General features: G+C 42.6%; 1 protein-coding gene across 3 annotated transcripts in view; it reads right to left on the bottom strand.

Annotated features, from left to right (window-relative positions):
- lats2 (large tumor suppressor kinase 2) overlaps positions 1-22959 on the bottom strand; it is a 58073-nt gene that overhangs the window by 13122 nt on the left and 21992 nt on the right. For all 3 annotated transcript variants that reach the window (XM_067986075.1, XM_067986077.1, XM_067986076.1), the window contains exons 3-5: positions 14491-14623; positions 10755-12370; positions 2832-3414 (exon numbers count right to left, since the gene is read on the bottom strand). In XM_067986075.1, the coding sequence (XP_067842176.1) occupies positions 2832-3414; positions 10755-12370; positions 14491-14623 (2332 nt within the window). The remainder of the gene's footprint in view (positions 1-2831; positions 3415-10754; positions 12371-14490; positions 14624-22959) is intronic.

Genomic DNA, 22959 nt, shown 5'->3' with positions numbered 1-22959 from the left:
AATACAACAAAACCGATATTGTAACCATGTTTTATCTATTCAGCATTGCATTACTGTACCCATTCATATCAGAAACACACGGACTGACAGTACGATGATACCCATTCCCCAGAATTTGGGTGTGGAGGATTGAGGCATATAAATTGCCTAAGATGCTCAGCACCTCCCAATAGGGTCAGTAAGTGTAAAAGGGGCAAGGAGCTAGTGTGCAAGTTAGGCCCCTGACTTTCAATTAAGCTATGTCCCCCTCCCCAGTGCGGCAGGAGAGGGCCTGAACAGCGCAATAGCTGCACAGTCACTGTTTGGAATGAGTGCTAAAGGAGCTCCATATTTAAATTTAAAAAGAAAACTGAGCACTGCTGCCTCTCCCAGTACTGCTGCCTTTGCCACCCCTGCTTTGTGCCTGATCCCTTCCCCAAACACTGGGAAGCACCCAGTGCACAATGGGCAGTCAGCTGACCTTCAGTGGTTGCTGGCACCACATAATGTAGCCCTGAAGTTCCCCATGCCTAATGAGAGACACGCTTGCAGTGGCAGTAAATTATGAAAGCGAGCCGACTTTGCGCTATCCAGCAAGGTCAGCCCATCTGTGTGCAGGCACACGCAGTGCCAGTGTGTTACTTAGGCCATATTATCGGCCCAATCATGGCCTCCTGTTGTGTTGCACTAGGGCTGTAGTTGATGGTATGGTGCTCGTTAGTTGTGGGACTTATATTTGTACTGTATGACATGTTCATAAAGGAGATGGATGACAGTCCTGGTTGATATAATATTCTTCTACTGGGTGACTAATCACTGCAAACTGGTTAGGTTAGGTCAGCTCAGGAATGGGTCAGATGCAATGCAGAATTTCTTTATACTGCTCTGATGATGACTTACTTCAAATCACCTGCTACAAAAGAGTTAAAAAGAAAAGTAGCAAATTAAGGAAATCTAAAGCAAAAACACTAAGTGCTGGAAATGCACATTTTGGGTTCTGATGGAGTCATTGATACATTAACTTATCTTTGTCTTTCAGATGCTGATTAACCTGTGCATCTCTAACATATTTTGCTATTACTATAAAAATGCCCCCATGCTAACAGTAAGATTTTTCTCTCTGCTAATTTTCTATTTTTTTGTTCCACTTCCCTCTTGAAGATGTTGTCTGTGGGGTTATGGTTATATGGGCACCAGATGCCCTTTGGTAAGTAGAGTCATAGAATGTTACAGCAAAGCCGGATTGGTGTTTTCCTTCACGAGTCACCTAGTCTAATCCTGTTCGATCTAATTCCCCTTTAAAAGAATTTATGGACTCTGCTTCAACAATGGTTTGTAGCAGAAAATTTCACATTCTAATTGGGAGGAAGAACGAGAGAGGGGTCGGGGGGCGGGGAGAGAGAAAGAGAGAGAGAGGGAGTGGGAGAGAGAGAGGGGGGAGGGAGAGAGAGAGCAAGCATTTTTTAACCCCCTTTTAATTCTTTCTGTGATTATCTTAAATTTATACCCTTTTGTTACAGTCTCACCGACCTAATCCCATTCTTACCCGACATCCATATATCCACACTTCCAGCAGGAGTTGTTTCATAGTAACCAGGGGCAGGAAATCTCACAGGTTTTTCTGTCATTAATAAAGGGTCCTGTGGCCAACAGTAGTGCTCATACTGCTACCTAGTTGGAACCTTAAGGCGATTTTACCTTTGGGAGCACAGCTGGCTTTCATCAAAAATTAATGCAATCAATTTTTATGGATCTTGTATTCTGCTGTCAGAAAAATTTGGTTCCTCCTGAGTGCTCTGAGTTAGTTCAGTGCATCCCTCATAGCACATAGTAGCGTAGAAAAAAATCTTACTGGTAGCATGGGGGCATTTTTATCTTAAAAGCAGAATATGTTAGAAATGCACAGGTTAATCAGCATCTGAAAGACAAAGATAAGTTAATGTATCAATTACTTCATCAGAACCCAAAATGTGCATTTCCAGCACTAGTATGATGTGAGCCCACTGGTTCACAGAACTAGCTCACATCAATTGTCAGACCCACTATGATATCCCCAGGCACACCAAATCTAATTTCTGTTTTTACATTTGTGGGGACAATTCAAAAAACAAGAACAATCTTCTGTATGGTTTATATTGTCATTTGCCTTCACCCTCTTGCAGGCCCACTGAAGTCCAATTGGAATTGGCTTCCAATGTGTTTACGAGTACAAACAAATGTGTTTACAGGAGAGCAGAACAACGGAAACCATTTTGGCATCTGTTTCACCAATATATAAGGAAAGAACACCCTTAACCTCAACAAACTAATCCCACAGGTGTCTAATATGGCCGCTCTGCACTTTGTTGTTTGAATGGAACAGTACTCAGCACTAAATGCTCTTAGTTGAAGGAAAAGCTAGCATGATTAATTTTCCTTTGTCGTCCCCAAATTCTCAATCACGGTGCATGCTGGACAACAGTTATAGTGAAGTTACTGCACATATCCCTCCATCTGTGTAACTGAGACTTTCATAGAACACAGACTACTCCATGATCCCTGTGAACATTACTCTAGGGTCAGCTGACAGGAATCTAAATCATGCAGGTCAAGCTGGATAATATGTTTTTTTCCATCTCCTTGTACAATTGAGATGGGACACCTTTCTTCTATAAACTGAAAAACTCACACAAGCAGAGCAAGTAAATTGAAGCTCAGGAACTCAAACTGATATTTTGCTGGCAATTCAGGTACAGTATTGTTCTATTATGAGCTAAAAAAGCAAATATAAAAAGCTCTGCAATATTATTAGCAAAGGCAAAACATGTAAAGCACCAAAGAAAAATGTTAGAAATTATCTAAGCAGGACCTACCTTTCTGATAGTATTTGGAATCATGAGTCCACCTAAACCCAGTACAAAGACCAAAGTCTGTGAGTTTAATGTGTCCATCAAGATCAATCAGGATATTGTCAGGTTTAATGTCCCTGTGAATAAATCCCATTTTGTGGACGCTCTCAATGGCTAAAGTCAGTTCTGCAATATAGAACCTTGCCAGTGACTCTGGGAAAACACCCATTCGTATCAAGAGACTCATCATATCTCCACCAGGGATGTAATCCATCACAAAGTATAAGCTGTCTTTATCTTGGAAGGAATAGTAGAGTTTGACTACCCATTCATTGTCAGCTTCAGCCAGAATATCCCTCTCTGCTTTCACATGAGCCACTTGATTACGACTCAGCACATCCTTTTTCCGTAGGGTTTTCATTGCATATAGAGCATTGGTGTCCACTTTTTGAGCCAGGCAGACCTCCCCAAAAGCACCAACTCCCAGAGTCTTAATTTTTACGAACAGTGACTTGTCCATTTTTGCTCTTTTCAGTCTGTTGTAATTAGACTCTTTCTGATTAAGCATTTTCCTCATCTGTTCCTGTTCTGCTTCGGATAGTCCTGCCTTTGGAAGTCATACATTATAAATTAATTGAAATAAGTGAACTGTATCAGAAATAACTTAAAACTATACAAAAAAACTGAAAGACTATTTGGTATTTCCTCTACTGAAAACCAAGCAGACAGCTCCCTTGATAGCTCATTGGGCGAATGTGCCAACCAGTAATACTGAGCCAACAGACCAGGACAGTTCCAGCTTCAGTTCCCAGTCTGTGATCTCAGATGCAGCAGCAGTAGTGATATTACAATTGGTCTCAGTGTCCCAAGTCCTGGAAGGAAAAAATACTAGCCAAGGTCAAAGCTCCTGATCGATATGCAGTGACTTCTGTTGGAAGAGAAATACATGGAGTTCTCAGCTTTTGAGAAACAATTATTTACTATCACCGATAAGAGAAAAAAGAATTAAAATTTAATACATTTGTTTTGATTTTCAACCTCTAATTTCTCCCCTCACTGACTCCTGCTGGAGTATGGTCAGTCATACTGGCAGCCCTCAGTTCCTTCCCATGGTTATTCTTCATGTGTGAGCCTAGCTAATGAGTTTTGGCAGGCTTTTTGACCAGGGAGAGCATTCCAGCTCACTCTGATCTTCTCCTCACCCAAGGGAATATTTTCTTATCAGACAAGTGGACATTACTGATTAGAAAATGAGGTGAAGATTTGTTGCACCAGATCTCTGCACATTTTGTGTATTGCGTGCATTTCCAGGAGGGGAAATCAGGTGCAAGAGGCTCCTGCCTGAAACAATTCAATGTTCAGATAACATCACTTCGATATCCATTCATTTTCCCGACATTTGTGTGTGTGCATTATACAGTGTGATCTACTCATATGAAATGGGCCCTCAGGGTTGCTAAGGACTGAGGTGTTTACCAAAGTTCTTTGAAAGAACTTTGACAAAGAGCCCTAGCAGATTTTTTTGAACAATTTCCAGGCCATTTTGGTACCATTTTTCTGCAACTTATCTGTTCGGAGCTTTTGTAGAATTATTATGGTGAAGCTATAACAGTGTCACAAAGGGTTTCCCCATGAGATTCCCTTTATACCTCTGCTCTTTGAAAGAAGACTAATAGAGAGATGTCAGGTAAGACAGGCTACACCAGAGGCGCTCTGCACCTACCAGTACCGCATACTAGGATTATGTATATACCTCCATTTGGCAGAGGCACAGTGGAGGTTCCGATTTAGCAATGGGTGCCGCGACAGTAGTGCCAAATACTCAAACTCCACCTGAGTTATGGCACTGCCAACGTCAAATGTCACAACCACCCTTACTTTTTATGCTTTCAGGCTATCACTGGGGACGTTAGCAACATGTGCGAATCAGCTGCCCATATGTAAGGCAAGTAGCCAATGTTCCCCAGGGTCAACTAACAACAGCAAGAGAGGGTTGTACAATTTTATAGAATGACAAATATTCCTGAAGGTCCAGAGGGTTATAGATTATACCTTAGCGCCCCTCTGATAATTCCTTGGGAGAAGCACTGACTTGGCATGGCACCCAATGAAGGCATCAGTGCTTGATGCTCAGAAAGAGTTCTTCTTAAATCAGATCCATGAGATGCAGATGCAAACTGGCCCACCAAACATGAGGTTCCTCTGCTACCACCAGTTGCTCCAGCTTACTCATGCTGTGTACTATCTAGTGCATTCTCCTTCTGGTTCACTGTCTAAATCTCCAATGTGGATACATCTGAGCTGGTGCTTGCGAGGGATAGAGTGAGTGACATTGTGCGCCTTGGGACACTTTACTACGTTAAAGGTGCTATATAAATGCAAGTTGTTGTTGTGTGTTGTGAAGATCTACTGGGGCCTGGCTCTGCTTGCTGCGACACACCTAAAGGAAGAGAAGTTACAATGGACTGCCTTTACATACACCTCTCAGTAGAAAAAGTGATATGATAATCATAGAATCATAGAATGGTTACAGCACAGAAGGAGGCCATTCGGCCCGTTGAGTCCGTGCCGACTCGCTGCAAGAGCAATCCAACTAGTCCCACTCCCCCACCCTTTCCCCATAGCCCTGCAAATTTTTTCCCTTCAAGTACTTATCCAAAGCCCTTTTGAAAGCCGTGATTGAAGCTGCCTCCACCACCCACTCAGCCAGTGCATTCCAGATCCTAACCACTCGCTGCACTGTCTATGCCTTGCATTCCCAGGACTTCTAGGGGTTCAGGGTTAGAGGTCATAAACAGGGGGGTTTAACCCACGCCTGGTCGTTGAGATGCAGGCAGCATGTAACATTTGTGCTGCCTGGTGATTCCTATGATTGCTGTGTGCAGCCAGCCCTGCCTGCGCTGTTGAATGGCTGCTCACCAGCAGGAGGCCCAGACATCGCAAGTGGCTAACACCACTTAAAGGCAGCCTGCAGTCTCTAAAGGGAAGGTGCACTACGGCTGCAGGGAGTGGTGGAAGTCAATGGTGAAGTGAATCTGTGCTGCAATATGGTGATGATGGGAACTCTGGAATTTTTTAATGAGCAACAACTTGGCTGCCCAAAGTTTGCAGGACTCTTATAGTTTCAAAATATAAGATATGGGTCTGAAAGGAGATCAGAAATCGGACACATAAAACAAGATGCAGGTCCCGTCCTTATATTTACAAACTGTTGAGTTCCTTCAATTGTAAACAATTTTACAACACCAAGTTATAGTCCAGCAATTTTATTTTAAATTCACAAGCTTTCGGAGACTTCCTCCTTCCTCAGGTAAGGAGGAAGGAGGAAGTCTCCGAAAGCTTGTGAATTTAAAATAAAATTGCTGGACTATAACTTGGTGTTGTAAAATTGTTTACAATTGTCAACCCCAGTCCATCGCCGGCATCTCCACATCTCCGAAAGCTTGTGAATTTAAAATAAAATTGCTGGACTATAACTTGGTGTTGTAAAATTGTTTACAATTGTCAACCCCAGTCCATCACCGGCATCTCCACATCATGAGTTCCTTCAAAACATTGAATAATGTTTGTTCAGCACTACACTCCCCATCACCCACCTGCAACAAACTCTTTCAATCAGTACTCAACTCTTCCAATCAGATGCTTCTTCTCACCCTCACAAATTACCACTGTTGCAAGCCGCCCACCCACAACTCACAGGTCACACACACTGGAAGCTGTTCAACCATGACAGCCACATCACCCATACATCTTGCAGGACACTCACTGACACACGTCCCGCTTTCTTGCAGGAGAAGGTGACGCATAACAGGAGGCAGCAAGTGGCAGTGGCTCCACGGAATTATGAACCTGCTGCCCTCTCTCAGGATGACAGCATTCCTGTCCCAACTCTGCCGCTCCGCCAATGCCCTTGTTATTGCCTGTCAGCTAGCCAGCCCATTCCCTGTAGTGTACTGAAGCATCACTATAGGAAGATAGGAACAGGAGTAGGCCAGTTAGCCCCTCGAGCCTATTCCGCCATTCAATGAGATCATGGCTGATCTGTGACCTAACTCCATATACCCGCATTAGCCCCATACTTCTTAATACCATTGGTTAACAAAAATCTATCAATCTCAGGTTTAAAATTAACATTTGATTTAGGATCATTTGCCGTTTGCGGAAGAAAGTTGCAAACTTCTACCACTCTTTGCGTGTAGAAGCGTTTCCTAACTTCATTTCTGCAAGTCCTGGCTCTAATTTTTAGGCTATGTCCCCTAGTCCTAGTATTCAAGTATGGGAGACCTGTAAAAACAGGTACAAATGCATCAGCAGCCAGGAGCAATAATCCAGCAACTAACCTGTAACTCCTGCATGATTCTTTTTAAATAGCGCAGGTGGGGGGTCCTCCATGCCATTTAAGACCTGTTAAACTGTGCGAGGTTAACACAGTGCGTTGGCTGGAGCCTGGAGTTCCAAAATCACATCTGTCCCTTTAAATCAGCGTTGCACACTGATCTACCGCATAATCTCCCTACTTTACATGCTGCCGGCGTTCGTTAAGTGCACGTGCACAAACGCCTTTACCAATATAATGTCCTGTGCACGTCACACCGGAAGTGTGCGCGCGCGCGCACCGCGGACGCCATCTTGGGTCCTTAGGAGTCCGCATTGAACCTACACAACGGGCACTACGCGGCCCAATTTAGACCCCAAGGAGTCTTCCTCCTGTTGAAGTTCTCTATCTGTTGAAATGGCTATCTTCTCCTGCAGGCAGAGTAGAAAGAACTAAAAATATCAAACTGCTAAGATAAAATGCAGTAATAACCAAAGCCATGATTTTAAATGAGGGGGGGAGGGATGAGCATAGGCCCTAGCTCGCTGACTGAGGCCCAGGCCATTTTAACTCCCGGGCCTCATTTAAATATAGCAGGCGCGATTCCCACCCGAACCTGGCATCAATGGTATTCGTGGTTGCGGAAGGGAATCCCGGGGCACTCCTGCTCCTCCTGGTCTACTAGAAAACCTAAAAAAAATTACTCACCTTTTCGGCCTGCTGCTTCTTCGCGCTCATACGAGGCTGGCACTGGGTGCCAAATGCAGCTGTCCAGAGTTAAAATATAGTTGGGGTCTGAATGACATCATCAGACCCTGACGTTTGAATTTCAATGAGGCCCTCACCTACCTGGTATGAGGGCCTCGCTGGCTGGCCAGAATGCGCCTGTTAAAATGGCGCATGGCCAACGAGGATCAGGTGAATAGGTCGCTGCAAGGATTTTAACTCCCCACACGCCTCGTTCTCGTCAGGATTAAAATCGTGGCTCTAGTGTCAGCGTGCAGCCATAGTGGGCGTGATGATATGTATATGCAACAGTTAGCTACGTTAGATGGATTCTTCAGGGCTAAATGTACATAAGGCTGCGACTGAAGGACCAATGCAGGTGGAGGCTGAGGGTGCGAAGTACACCCTGTACATCATGGGCATTGGTGGGTTTTCCTAATCTGTTACTTGGTAAGGTCTTAAACTTTCGGCACTGCGTCCAGATGCGCTGTGTGGAGATGGCTTTCATACCAGTGGCTACCTGCTCCCATCCCTCTAGGCTGCTGAGGGTACAGTAGCACTCACTGCTTTACTTCCCCCTGCTCTACTTCATTTCTTCCAGTTGAATTTCTATGCCCCATTGGAAAATCAAGGCACTCACCACTCCCTTGTTCTCTTTCCTGGCATATTTTGATTACAGGCTTACTCTCTTCCAAATTTCAAAAATCACGATGCCTGTCCCTTTAAGATGACACAGGATTTAAAGTGATGCCTCCATGGTTGTACAGCATGCTACTACTCATTGTCAGAGTAGACTTACACTGATTGTGTAAGAAGAATGGGAAATTAGTTCAGGTACTGGAGGGCTCTGTGAATGCATATCAAAACATGAGCCGCTGCCTTCAGAAGAGGAAAGGGAAATCCCAATTAAGACAGTCATGAGTAAACCTCCTGTTTGCCGAATCGGCAGTTACACACAGAACAGCGTTGGGAGAGTCCTGAGAGCAGGTCTCCTGTCTGATATTGAACTAGGAGAATTACAGATGCATGGGGAAGGACTTAAAAGGGAAGAAAAATATAGCTGAAATCTTAAAAGGAGATCATAGTTTCAGTCCAGGCAAAAGTGTTTTTTATTACATTTATTGGAGGGTGGCCTTCAGCCCCAAATAGGCCCACTCTTCTTTGGGTACCCTTCCTGCAGCTGCCACCTCCACCACTTCAGCAAAGCGACCTGTGTTGCCCAAATCTCTCCTTTGTGCCATTAATAAATATATATTCACCATATTTATTAATGACTTAGATAACATAATAGAGAGCCATATATCCAAGTTTGCGGATGACACAAAGATAGGTGGCATAGTGTAGATGGGAGCATAAAATTACAAAGAGACATTGATAGATTAAGTGAGTGGGCAAATCTGTGGCAGATGGATTTCGTCCATTTGGACCAAAAAAGGATAGATCTGAGTATTTTTTAAATGGTGAAAAGCTAGGATCAGTGGAGGTCCAAAGAGATTATGGAGTCCATGTACACAGATCACTAAAATGTAGTGGTCAGGTACAAAAAATAATCAAAAAGGCAAATGGAATGTTAACCTTCATATCTAGAATATAAAGGAGAGGGAGTTTTGCTACAGCTATGCAAAGCCCTAGTTAGACCACATCTGGAGTGCTGTGTACAGTTCTGGGCATCACAATTTAGAAAGGATATATTGGTCTTGGAAGGAGTGCAGCGCAGATTCACCAGAATGTTACCGGGGCTCTAAGGGTTACATTATGAGGAGAGATTACATAAACTAGGCTTGTTTTCCCTGGAATATAGAAAGCATTTAGGGGTGATTTGGTTCTTAGATTTTTAGGATTTTGAAAGGAATTGATAGGATAGAGAGAAACTTTTTCCACTGGTGGGGGAGTCTAGGACAAGGGGACATAACCTTAAAATCAGAGCCAAGCCATTCAGGACAGAAGCTAAGAAACTCTTCTTCACACAAAGGATGGTAGAAGTGTGGAACTCTCTCCCACAAAAAGCAGTAGACGCTAGTCGATTAATAATTTTAAATTTGAGACTGATAGATTTTTGCTAGCTTAGGGTATTAAGGGATATGGGGCCAAGGCAGGTAAATGGAGTTAGGATACAGATAAGCTATGATCTCATTGAATGGCAGAACAGGCTCGAGGGGCTGAATGGCCTACTCCTGTTCCTATGTTCCTCTGTGCCACTGTGAACAATTTGTCCACTTTTCAGTCCCCATCATCAATTCCCCTTTTGTGACAAGCTGCAGCCCTTGAAGAATTGCTGCCTGGACAGATTTGATGCTTTCCTTCCATGTGTGCCACAGAGCAAGCTCTCTGAGCAAGCTTTTCATTTGCCAATAGATTAGTCAAATTAGGGGAGAAGAGACTCCTGTAGCAAAATTCAACATGGTTCTCCTGCTTAGCTGCAGCTGCAGACAGTCTAATGCCATGGGCAAGCTCACCCCCGTTTTTGCCCCACTCACAAAATCGGGCTCTCATACAAATGACTGATATTCTCCCATAAGCTACACATCAACTGGTGCCAAAAGAATGATCAGCTGTCAGACCTCCATCGGTGTTTTGAAGTGGCCAAAAGAAGTTATGCAAGTGCAGCCTGGGGACAAATTTCTTGCTGATTTTTCCTGTGAGCACATTATAGGCTTCAATTCATTACCTTAATCTAAAATGATGCATCTGAGATTGGAACTGAGTGGAGTGGGGACTCAAATATGCTTCCCACCATTCCATGGTGTAGCTTGCTATCTTTGAAACTGTACTCTTGAAATTTGTACTTCAAAGAATTGACTGATATAATTTGAAATTTAGTTTGACTTAGTTTGAGTAAAGCATATGCATTAAATGGTTCAATAGTACAGACCAGTCATAATTTAAATAATGTTGAAAATCAATACCTTTGACATCTCTTGCTCCAACTGCAACCTTCTATTTAATTTTTGCTGATATGTTTTCATGATGTTTTCCACATGCTGTTCCATGAAGAACTTAAAAGCAAACGGGGAGTAACTTTTAATTCTTGATTCCCTCTTCTCTTCATCTTTACTATTTTTGCGAACTGGTACAGGCGATGTTTGAATGCGTTTTTTGTCCTTTCCCATCTTCTCTGATTTGTTAGGCTTGCTATTTTTCTCACTTTTCTCACTGCTGCTATCCTCAGCTTTATTGCATGTCAAACTGTGAACACCACGAATACCTTGCTCCACACCCATGCATAAACAGTTAGTATCAAATTGCTCTGCACTGTTCTGTAGTAACAAATGTTTTGGATATGGAGGTGGAGGACATCTGCGCTCTTTCATAGTGTAATCATCAGGCTCAAGGACATAGGCTGCAGCTCCACCTACTGCCAATGGTTTTTGGTCCATTATATCATTGCTGTCTGCACCCTGAGTCTGTAACCATGCTGGATGTGAAGGTGCCACAGCTGTCTGAGGCTCAGGCCTTGGAACTCTAATGCTCTTCACTGGTTGGAGAATAGGGGCTGATGTTACTGCTGTAATAGTGTTGGTGGTGTTTAGGGATGATTCTGTTTTGCTAGTCTGAACTTGTCTCACTGACGGCGATGTCTGCAGTTGACTGTTGAATGAATTGGTTCGGTTTGGTATTTGGGCATCTGACCTAAGATGGACAGCTGGTCTTGGCAGTGTTTCTAGTCCAGTGTTCTGCAAGGAATCCCTCCTTGATGGAGATGGTACTTGCCAATGTGGCACCTGGGAAGGGTTAATATCAAAAATGTCCATGTTCAGGCTATTTCTTGAGGGGGTCATCATATTTGGGGTAAGTTCTGAAAAGTCATTTCCAAATGGTGGAGCTAGGCTTGACAACATTTGTATTTGGGGAGATGTAGGACTCTGTTGTCTGTGATGGGACTGTGGCAAGTATAGAACTGTTGGAGGCTGTTGGTAGGTGTGGCCAGGAATGCCTTGAGTAACAGGGCTTTTGTTCTGAAGGTTTCCATAATTTCCCTCTTGTTGCATCTTATTTTGGAAAGATGAGCTTCTTTGGACAGCATAACCTAAGGAGACACTGTTTTCTCCTTGAGCCATTAAATGCTGCCTCATATAATGTGGATTGTTTGACCCTTGAGGGCCTTGCAATGCGATTGGTTGGCTGCTGTGATTTGAGAGCGTGTAATTAATCATTTGAAGAGGTTGGCCTGTCTCTCCTTTGGCTGAATATGTTTTTTGTTGATGCTTAATATCACAGGTTGCGGATGGGAATATAGCAATAGATGGAGGATTCTGTCCACCAATTGCAGAGTGAGGTCCTATGGGTGAGCACCTCTGCCCTGGATTGTTGACTGTCATAGCTTGTCCAGTACCAACTAAAAAGTTCATATTGGGTGTATTTACATATTGCCTTGATATTTCACTATGTATATTTCCATTCTCGGCTCCAGAATCTGCTACTTCATACATTGGATTGCCCATCTGGTGATAGGTGGACAAAGAGTCATTTGATCCTTCGAAACTTGGCCTACGATCAAGAGGATGTGGTCCAATACCTTTTCCTTAAAATAAACAAATGGGATGAAATTATTATTACAATCCATTTCTTGCAGTAATTTAGAACATTATTAAGGCTGTTATCAAAGGCAGGAAAACGGCTAAAAAGAAAATCAAATTCCTAGTCTGTTTGTACTACCCTAAGATGCCTAATGCCTTAAAAGTAATAGAGACTCCTCTGATGGTTCAGTGAATTTATTCAGTAAGTAGCTGAATAATACGTACCAGGAAATGTCCCAGCTTTAATTCCCAATGTTATCTCAGTGGATGCACCAGTAGGCTTGTTACAATTGGCTTCAGCACTCTCAGGTTGGGAAATGAAAAATTGGGCAGGGGTTCCAATTCTGATTGCTATTCAGTGACTCCTGCTAGAACAGTGTGTGTGTTTTATATATATATATGTATGTATGTAAACCTGAGCCATTCTCATATACTTCCAAGAGCTCAAAAATAACAAAGCAAGAGGCCTGAGGACAAGTCAGCCAAGGGATGGTGTAGAAAGTGGGAAAGAATCTACATCGAAATGAGGTAAAATTAAATATAAAAATTATAATCCAGTAAAATAAACTGCATTTTTTCCCCATAAAACACTCCTCTCATCATGTGAGAAAATGATACATTTTAGTAGCAAATCCTGGCTTAGTATCAATCTTGTTAAAGTGCCATATGACATGGTGCCATGCAGCAACATTTTACAGCTCTTCAGCAGCTGGGTGCAGGACTTTGGCAGGGCGGAAGCGTTTAGCACAAATTCAGGACAAGGTGCTCACTATTTTCATTCCATTAAAATTGATTAATGGAAAATTGTGAGCAGCTTGGAAAACTTAGACAAGCTTGTGCCTGAATTTTTGACAAGTTCTTAATCCCAGGCACTGAAGTCAAAAATCTGCCCACAAATTCCAAAATGGATAAACACAAACAGAAAACCTTGGATACAAAAAATCCCACAGTTTCTCACCAAAAAACAGCCATTATAAAAAAAAATGAATGTGTGCATTTATAGGTATAACATAGTTTATGAATATTATCCAAAACCCTTAAACTGCTAGAATGTGGCTCTCAAGGTTATCTATTTACTTGTTTATTTCCCTCTTGCCAATTTTCTTGTCTCCCCATCTCTCCTTTAAGGTATTGACTGACTCCTTGTTGGGTTACAATTCCACGGTGCCAACTTCCTTCTGCCCCTTCGTCCAAGTGGCCATTGTTCATCTTTGTGCCTTGACACAATTTTCCATTAATCAATTTTAATGGAATGAAAATAGTGAGCACCTTGTCCTGAATTTGTGCTAAACGCTTCCGCCCTGCCAAAGTCCTGCACCCAGCTGTGCGGGGCATTTCAGTCAAGCTTGATCTTGTCCTCACCCGACATCCACACAGGCACTTCCAGCAGGATTACTGGATAGCTACTAAAATTGGGAACCTAAGTCAATTTTCCTTTCCGTAACCCAGGGGCACTGACGCCTACTATAACATTGCTGCAACCGCCCCAGTCGGAGATAGCTAACTCAGCATAGACTGGGAATCAAACCTGGGGCTTTCCTGTCACAATTTATTATGTGATAGATACCTCAAGTACAATCAGCTTGTCACAGAAAATAACAAGATGGCTGAGAATCCAAGAAATGATCCAAAAACAACCACACCCCAAAGGTTATTTCCACCTGTATGCATCGTAAGCTACTGAAAGTGTAGCTACATTTTACCCGTGCGTGTGAGGAATCAGTCACAAAAATGTCAAAATGCTGTCAATACATCACGGATGATTTTGTGATTGCACTCCAATAAGGGGACTTTTACATTTTAAATCCCATTCTGCCTGCCGTAGCAACACTGGACACTAGAAGCACGCTGGTGTTCCATCCATCCAGCCTGCTACAATGGCCCATCATACCTGTGCCAGCTCTTTGGTAGAGCAATCACTTCTGGTGGAAAATCCCAGAAGTGGTGGCAATTAACTGGCCACCAACAGAATGGCTTCCTGGATTTCCATTCCATACTTGCCCCAGATCCACCCAGAATTGATGGATAGGGAGAAGAAAATCTTGCCTAATGTAAAAAATTTAATGCAACTTTTTACAAATATCAGTGTTAAATTTATTTCTTTGAATTGATGCTGTGGGTTTACCTGGTGATGTTTGCTTAATAACTCTTACGATCTGTTCAGTCCTAGGGTCCAGATAGCCCATCTTGCTTATGTAATCCAGAGCTGCTTCTATGCTTCTGCTAGCAGTCTGCTTGAGTGCTCGGATTGCCATTTCCTAAAAACAAAACCAATTTAAAATGTAGAAATAAAATAATAATTTTCAGATTGAGGTGACAAATAGAATTGATTCAATAGCTACGTTTAGGAAACATTTACATAACAAAGTGACCAGGCAAGTATCCCTTTCAGCTGCTGCAAGATGTTTCAGTTCCTGGTTTGGTAAACTCTCCTACAAGACAGAACAGGATAGTGAAAGGGTGCATTTTTGCTCCTCTTCCTGCTAAAAATGTGGCGATTATTATTTTTAACTCCTTATATACAGTTTTCTGCTCACATAATGTGATTCTGATACACAGCCCCTGTCTGTGGAATTATGCCGCAACATGAGTCACCACCTTCAGGAAAGGTAGGGAAACAATTGTATTTTAAATGAAAAGTCACATCATCAATGCAACTCACACTCATGTTATAATTTTCCCAGAAAAGCTGCACATCAGCAGACTTGTGACGCAGATATGTAGAACACTCAGGGTAACAATGAAAATATCATGCAATTATGGCATTTGCATCAGAAAACTGTCCCACAGAATCACAATGTTTTTGGGGATTTATTTCAACTCTCTTCCTTTTTTCTCACCACCTCTTCTCTATAATTCTGTGATCTTTAGATTACAGCACAGAAGGAGGCCATTCAGCCTACTGCACCTTTATGCAGTTAGCTCTTTAAGTGGAGTTATCCAGTCTAATTCCATTTTCCTGCCCTTTCTCTGTGATACTGACTTTTGCTAGCATACATTTCCAAGGAACAGAAGTTAGTGTTATGAACTAGACATAATTATATAGGGCCTGAAAATCCACAGCCCTTCCAGTGCGCGTCCACTATATGTCCAGTAGAAGAGCCATAAATTAGGCCCGGGTCGATAGGCCAAGTCCTAGCTTTCTTTGTCATTTCTAGTGGGCCTTGTTTGCGATGGAGCCTCTAAACACCCAAACAAGAACATCAGTGTAAAAGAGAGCATGACCAGGGTAAAGACTCCCAGGCCAGTAGTTCTCTCATCTCCAGCCTGATTAGAAGAGTAATGGGCTGGACTGGGTGAACTGGCCTGCCAGCGCATGTGGGGCCAACCTGGGAGTCCAAGCTGGATTGCGGGATGCACCCCTAGTGGCGTACCAGAGTATGCTAATAGGGTTACCGCTAGCTAACCCTGCAAACCTTGGCAGTGTCAGAGCCTGATGTTACAGGCGGACACATCCTGGCACTCATGCTGACATGGATCACCCACAGGTTTGTGGACCCATAATCTTTGTGGATAGGATCCTCATATCTGGCCACAATTTTTTTGTAAGAAGTAGTATCTCTTACGTCTCTTGACCATGAAACAGATGCCTGTATTGCCAGTTTCCCCTGCTGTTTCAGTGACAGTATTTCTGTCTTGCAAATCCTGGGGCAAGGGAGCACAGAGGGGGCCTTTTGATAAAGTGCTTCAATATATGTTTAGACAGCAGTGATTGAATGAGAGAATAGGATGAGAAGAAAGAACAGGTGAAGATTACAATGAACCTTGGGTTGGGGCCAGTCTTCCTACTACACCAAGTAGGGTTTGTTGTATCCTTTCAGTTGAAAACAATCGGAAAATCTAGTCTTACATGTTTGGTGACTTGTCATAAAGCAACAGAATGCCACAAGTTCACACTGCAAGCTTGGTGGTATAGTATTCCTGAAACAAGTCAATTCCTACTTGAGAATAAATATTTTGCAATGATTATTTATATATATTTATATCTTTTATTTGATAACTAACAAACTATTCGAAAACTAAGGAGCTTTTTCCCTTCGTTGAGGGTTCTATAACAAGGGGGCATAGATTCAAGGTAAAAGGCGGGAGGTTTAGAGGGGATTTGAGAAAGAACTTTTTCACCCAGAGGGTGGTTGGAGTCTGGAACTCACTGCCTGAGAGGGTTGTGGAGGCAGGAACCCTCACAACATTCAAGAAGCATTTGGATGAGCACTTGAAATGCCATAGCATACAAGGCTACGGACCAAATGCTGGAATATGGGATTAGATTAGACTGGGCTTGATGGCCGGCGCGGACACGATGGGCCGAAGGGCCTCTATCCGTGCTGTATAACTCTATGACTCTATGACTAACTGCTAGTCACAACACTCTGTCACAGAGATAAATGATGATGTTACTTTACTTCCACCTTTAAGTACAGGATTAACACTTTCTCATGTTTCTCTTGTGTGATTATAGTTAGGGTAAACTACAGGATAAAAGGTTGCAAAGTGGACATTGGACATTGTGGAACTTTTATATACAAATTCCTGTACTTTGCTCTCAGTGCCATAGAAGTTTATAAGAAAATAATATAAAATCAATATGTGGCATTTATTAGTCCCAATAAATCCACAAGGACTAATTTACATATTCTGACAACATTTAATGCATTGATTTTTTTTTGGTCAATTTTCTTCCCTGCCCTTCTCAAAGCAGTGACTCCTTGCTGAGGTACAGGTCCCTGAGCACTAGGAGCTCCCCAGTACCTCACCCAAATTGTCATTATACATGTGTGAGTATTTAACCATGGGGGCATCATAACTGAGCCTGATCCTGTCCACATACATACACTTCCAATAGTGGTAAGAGATAGGGATCAGCAGCTGGAACACTGGCAGATATTTTTCCCTCCTTCCCTAACCCAGGAGCCCTGAGACTAATTATTGCCAACGTATTCCACGCTCAGTTTGGATCAGCGAACTCATATAGGAGTTGAACCTGGCTCCTTCCTGGTCTGTATGGCTCACCTGCTCACTGCATAAACTCACTGAGCCAAGGGGAACATACTAATTTCTGTATTTGCATGATTAATGATATGGATCTGAGATGTAAGTAACGTCAATACCAGCATGGACTTAAAAGTATGCAAGATTGAGAACATGATAATGAATAATGTTATTTCATGGGAGATGCATTTTATCTCTGTCACTACTGAGGTCAGTTCTGAAGCCGATAGGTTTCCATTGAGGGCGTCATTTTGATTTTTAGGACTAATTAAGTGATCATTTCTGTTTGCCATGTGTGTATAACACAATAGGACTCTGGTGCAAGTTAAGGGCAAAGTTGCTAGATGGCGTGTTGTAACCAAAAATGCAAAAGGCTTTTATTGCTAATTACTCAACAGAGTTTGTTACTATTAAGTGACATTCTAGTAAGGTTTAATATGCTATATTTGAAAGGTTTTTTTTCCAGTAGCCATAGAGCATTGGACTTCCTTTTAAAAACGAGTTCTGATGAAAACTTAGAACCAAAACACGACTGTATCTTTTCTGTTTCAGACAGTGCATTTCCACCACTTTCAGTTTTTATTTTCAGATATCATAATTTGCAGGTTTTTTACATCTTCCATTCAAATTCCAATTATTACAGTCATTTGAACTCTGGTCTAGAAATTTGATTGCGCCCAAAAACGGGCACACAGAGGGCAGGGCGCGTACCTATTCACATCGGCACAGGGAGAACGTAAAATTGATGCTGGCAGCTCATTATCATTGGTCAGGCGTGCAGCCTACTTATTGGCTGCACGACTATTGGGAGGGGAGGTGGGAAATCGGATGTCTCTGACTCCGCTTAAAGGCAGCCCACACCTCTTAAAGGGGAGGTGCACTCTGGCTGCATGCAGCAGGGAAGACTTGTAGGAAGAGAAATTGCTTCAAGGCCTGCAAATCCCCAGGTTCTCTAATACTGCTTTGGAGGCCCTGGTCCAGGAGGTGAACATGAGATGGGGAATCCTGTTCCCCAGCAGGCGGTAGAGAGCTTTTCAAGCAACACCTCCAATGCCAATGGGAAGAGGTTGAGGAGGAGGTTAATGCCAGGAGCTTAACTCCCAGGATAAGGCTGCAATTACAAAAGAAATTTAATGACCTCAGCAGAGTTGTCAAGGTAAGAATTCTACCTCACCTCAATTACTTTCTTCTCACACTTGCACCACCTGCAGACCCACTATTCACAACACTCTCCTCCCCAGCTTCTCCACTCTCCTACAAACACTGCACCACACTTCACCACCTCCTTCTCCTCACACTCGAGGCCCAAATGCCACTTCAGGAAGAGGAGGGTAGCCTTCCTGAAGATGCAGCATCACTCGATCTGACCATAGCAAACACCAGCTCAGACCCTGGCACCATGCGTACTTTAGAGGGTAGGCTAGAGGAGGGGTCTTCATGTGGTGAATCACCGAGTACAACTATGCAGGGACTAGGGCAGGGGTATAGGACACCACAGGTATTAGCTCACTGGATGGCAAAATCGCTTTCTAGATCTGCTGCAGAGGACTCAGATGCTGACTTCGAGGACCCAGACTACCAAAGAAGAATTTTGGGCATACACCAGGAAATGCCAGGTACACTGGGCAGCCTGCCAGCGAGCTTGCGCACAATGGCTGAGAACATGGAGGAATCTAGCTCTAACTTGTGTCAGGGCTTTGCACAGAGCATGGAGATCATTCCATCAAGCATGGAGCAAGTGGTCAGCTCTGTGCACACGACAGATGGAGATTCTGGTGACAGTGTTGACAGGGGTTTCTGGAGCATACCACCCCTGTACTCTGTTCTCAGAGCTGTAGGAGTGTTGAGATGCAGTCCCAGGAGAGAGGCACCTATTGTCCTCTCTTAGGAGGACAGAATGCCTGCTCCCCCGCCACCCACTCCGCCAGTGCCCATGTTAAGTGTCACAGAGCCAGTTGGGCTAGACTACCCTGGTCCATGTCGAGATGCTGCAGTCTGTAGCTGGGTCCTCAAGATCCAGAAGTTGCCCACCACGGCCATCAGAAGTGTCCTCAATGGAAGCTCAGCAGCACCAGGATAGGTAAATGTGCACACAAGACAGGCACTAGGGGGTTGCACAAGGATGATTCTTAATTCCAGTTAACTGTTATTCAAATCTGAAGTGAATTGTTAAAGTAAAGTTTCTGTTTTCTGCATTTGGTGTCAGTGTTCATATTTGTAGGCAGTTGACTGCACCTTTACTTTGACAATAGATTTTTTTTGGTTTTCCTGATCCCACAGATGCATAACAAAGATGATTGTTTTGAACACTGTTTTTTATGGTCTGGAACAGACTACTACGATGATGAGCTATTGTAAGAACACAGTTTAAAGAAGTACTGTACAGAAAGTTGATGTGCTAGGAAATTGTGCCAGAAACTTGTAGGATGCCTCGCTCTTGAACTCCTCCCAGATGCTGGTTAAAAACTAGTACTGGCAGAGGCCTGGGAGTAAACAGTTTGCCTGCCTGCTTGGCCAGGTAATGTTGCATGGTGTGCAGTCATAATTCTTAAATAGTGGAATGGAAATCATAAAACATACAAAAAATGTGACAAGATTAATTTTAAATTGTCTTTTTTTGTCTTCCAGATTTCCTCTGCTGAAGATGCTAACTCACATTGGGGTAAAGTTCTACAACTGGTCTGCTCGTACCTCACCAAAGTACCTATTCTTTATGTGCAATCACAGAGAGTGAGTGAAACAGGCAGTTTGATCATGCGAGGCATCACAGCCAATTCCAATCTTACATTTACCCAAATTCCACGAACAGCCATTTACAGCGAGGTCACTCCCGGACAACGATAATGAATAGGAACATTAGCAGACTCCACAGCACAGACTATTTTTCTATTTTTGAATTTTCTTTTGCAGGAGCTGCAGCAGTTCACTGTAAGTTATAGTCTATGAAGATTCCCGAGAATAATATTGTTAAACTACACACACTTTTGCCTGAGAATTAGTAAACATATTCCATCCAGCCTCATCTACAACAGCAATAATACATTCCACACTCAGTCCAATACAAGGCAATTCAGCAAAAGTACTGTCTCTGTGTAGAAAAGAAACTGGAAGGAAGCCAAACTTTCTGTCTTCTATGTATATTTTGCACTCCATTTTCCCTCTGTGTATTCAGCTGCAGCTAGTGACGTCTGTTGATTAGATTTATACCAAAACATATTTCTGCCAACATGTGCGTAAAGTTACCACTTGTTTGTACCCAAGTAAAAAAAAAACTCTACTTTGTACAACTATTGAGAACCTTGTTCAAAGGTGCAATTGTGTAATTAAAAACAAACACATTAATGGTTTACTAGCTGCAATACTGAATTATTTATCTGTTTTGTAACAAAAACATTTTCTCTAAAGATATTAATTTCATGGGCAATTGAAACAAAATCTGACAAGTTCTATAATTTCTTTATGACTTTCTTTCGTGAATTTTGTACTCATCAATATGTCAGTGTTGGGGAATGAAGTAGCTCCTAAGGCACCAGCATGATTTTGTTTCCATTTCTCCCACCAGCCACCCTATGACCTCACTAAGAGAAAGTGAAAGTGATAAATTGGGGATCATTTCTGTGCTATTCTGAAACTGACCAAATTCATTTCATTTGGAACTTTAGCCACCACACAGAGGAACCTTCATGACATCAGTATTGGCTGGATTTGATCCAAGGCACCAGAGGTGATGGGCTAGTGTCTAACCCACTCAGCACTCGGTTCCCCCACAAATTCTTTAAATTGCAGGCACTCTGTGTCAGTTATTTAAAAATGCATTATAGGCTCTTAAAATTCCCCCATCAGATTGCAGAAGTTAACTGCTGACTGCTGTAGCATGATAACAAACACTCAAAACTTAAAAACTCATTGTCTCAAAAGATTTAATATAGAATGGTTGTAAATCCTGCTGCAGGAAGTACACCAAAGGAGGGTGGCCCTATTTGGGGCTGAAGGCCACCCTCTAGTAAAATTCCACTGCAAACAACATGGATGGAGATCACCCACTGAATTAATGCAGTTACTTAGATCCCCGGTTGAGGAAGAAGTTTGATGTTATCAGAAGGAATGTAAAGGTAACTTTAGGCTTTAATTTTCATGGGGCACATCAAGCCCCATGAAACCTAAGTTGGAACCTGCTGCACCCCCTCGGAGGTACCAATCGAGGCACTGTACATACCACTGCCCTTTAGCACACTCTATTATTATGCCAAAGCTGCACAGCACATTTTTCTTGAAAGTGGAAGTAGCTGCTGAGGAACAGCAAACAGATGCCAAGACATCAAGGCCAAGGTGCTCCGCTGCTGCTAGGGAGTTTCTCAGTGGGGTCAGTGGCCATTAATGCAGAGGATAGTCCTGTTCTCCTAAGAGACACCCCCTAGTGATTCTTCTCCTTCAAATAATGCATTCAGTGTGGCCTCATTTTGTTGCTCCTAATCGCCTTTTGAAACAGTAGGCAACAGTGTTAAAATTATTATGCAAGGTTGACTGCCAATTTTCCAAACTGTGCCTGCTGCCAGTGAGGCTCAGCACCAGGGATGGAGATTCAAAAGATCGAGGCTATAGTGCTTGCCCATGGTCTTAAAGTTCACTCCAGGCTGATCAAGAGTGACTTATGTTTTATGAATTTTAACTATTTCTATTTATGTACCATTCATGAAACAAATATTATTCTTAGAAATGAATTTCCAGGTTCAGCTCATTTACTTAGGTTGGTCTTCACCCAGGTGAGAATACTGCCTGTGAATGGGCAGGCGCCCCTGACTAGGGATGGGAAGTTGTGTGCTGCTGTAGGACTAAAAGGCCTAGACCAATGCAAATTCCCACCAGCTTATGGGCATTTTGGCTGCTGACAATAACACCACTGCTCCTCCTTGCTGGCCCATAAAAATGTCCAAGTTATTTTTCTCGAGCACCTTTTTGACCTGTAACCACTGTTCCCTCTAAGCTGCGCTCATGCGCGGCTGCGCAGCAGTTTGTTGTGTGCCGCGCACGTCATCATTCTGTCCACGCACCAAACCAGTGCTCTCTGGTGGAGACGCTGCTGAGGTGACGTCAGCTACCAATCAGTTTGCAGCAAGGGCGGGAGTTAAAGTTAGGTTGGATGGGAGCATTGTACTGCAGAAGTCGACGTCTAGTGCGGGTCAGTGGTACAGCTGCTCAGAGACCAGTGTCCACAAATAGTATTCTGTCCAATGGTTGGACATATATATATATATATATATATATTCATTGGACAAATAGTGTAAATGTATATATATATATAATATATTAAAGAAATAGTGTAAAGGTTTATATATATAGAAGAAATAGTGTAAAAGTTTATATATATTATATGAAAACATATACTAATTTGACAAAAAGTGTAGAAGTTTATATATATTTATTTATATATATATTGGATAAATCGTGCAAACATTTATATATTTATATTCATTTATTGGACAAATAGTGTAAAAGTTTATATATATATATACATTTCCAACCCTTCATGATATAACTGATTTGAGTTTCCAATCAGAAAACTTCAGCACACGAGGATTCAGTAAAGATTCAGTGAGGAGATGCG

Source organism: Heptranchias perlo, chromosome 6, assembly GCF_035084215.1.
Source record: "Heptranchias perlo isolate sHepPer1 chromosome 6, sHepPer1.hap1, whole genome shotgun sequence".
NCBI lineage: Eukaryota > Metazoa > Chordata > Chondrichthyes > Hexanchiformes > Hexanchidae > Heptranchias > Heptranchias perlo.
The sequence above is the reverse complement of the archived record's forward strand: the minus strand, read 5'-3'. Positions and strand labels throughout refer to the sequence as shown.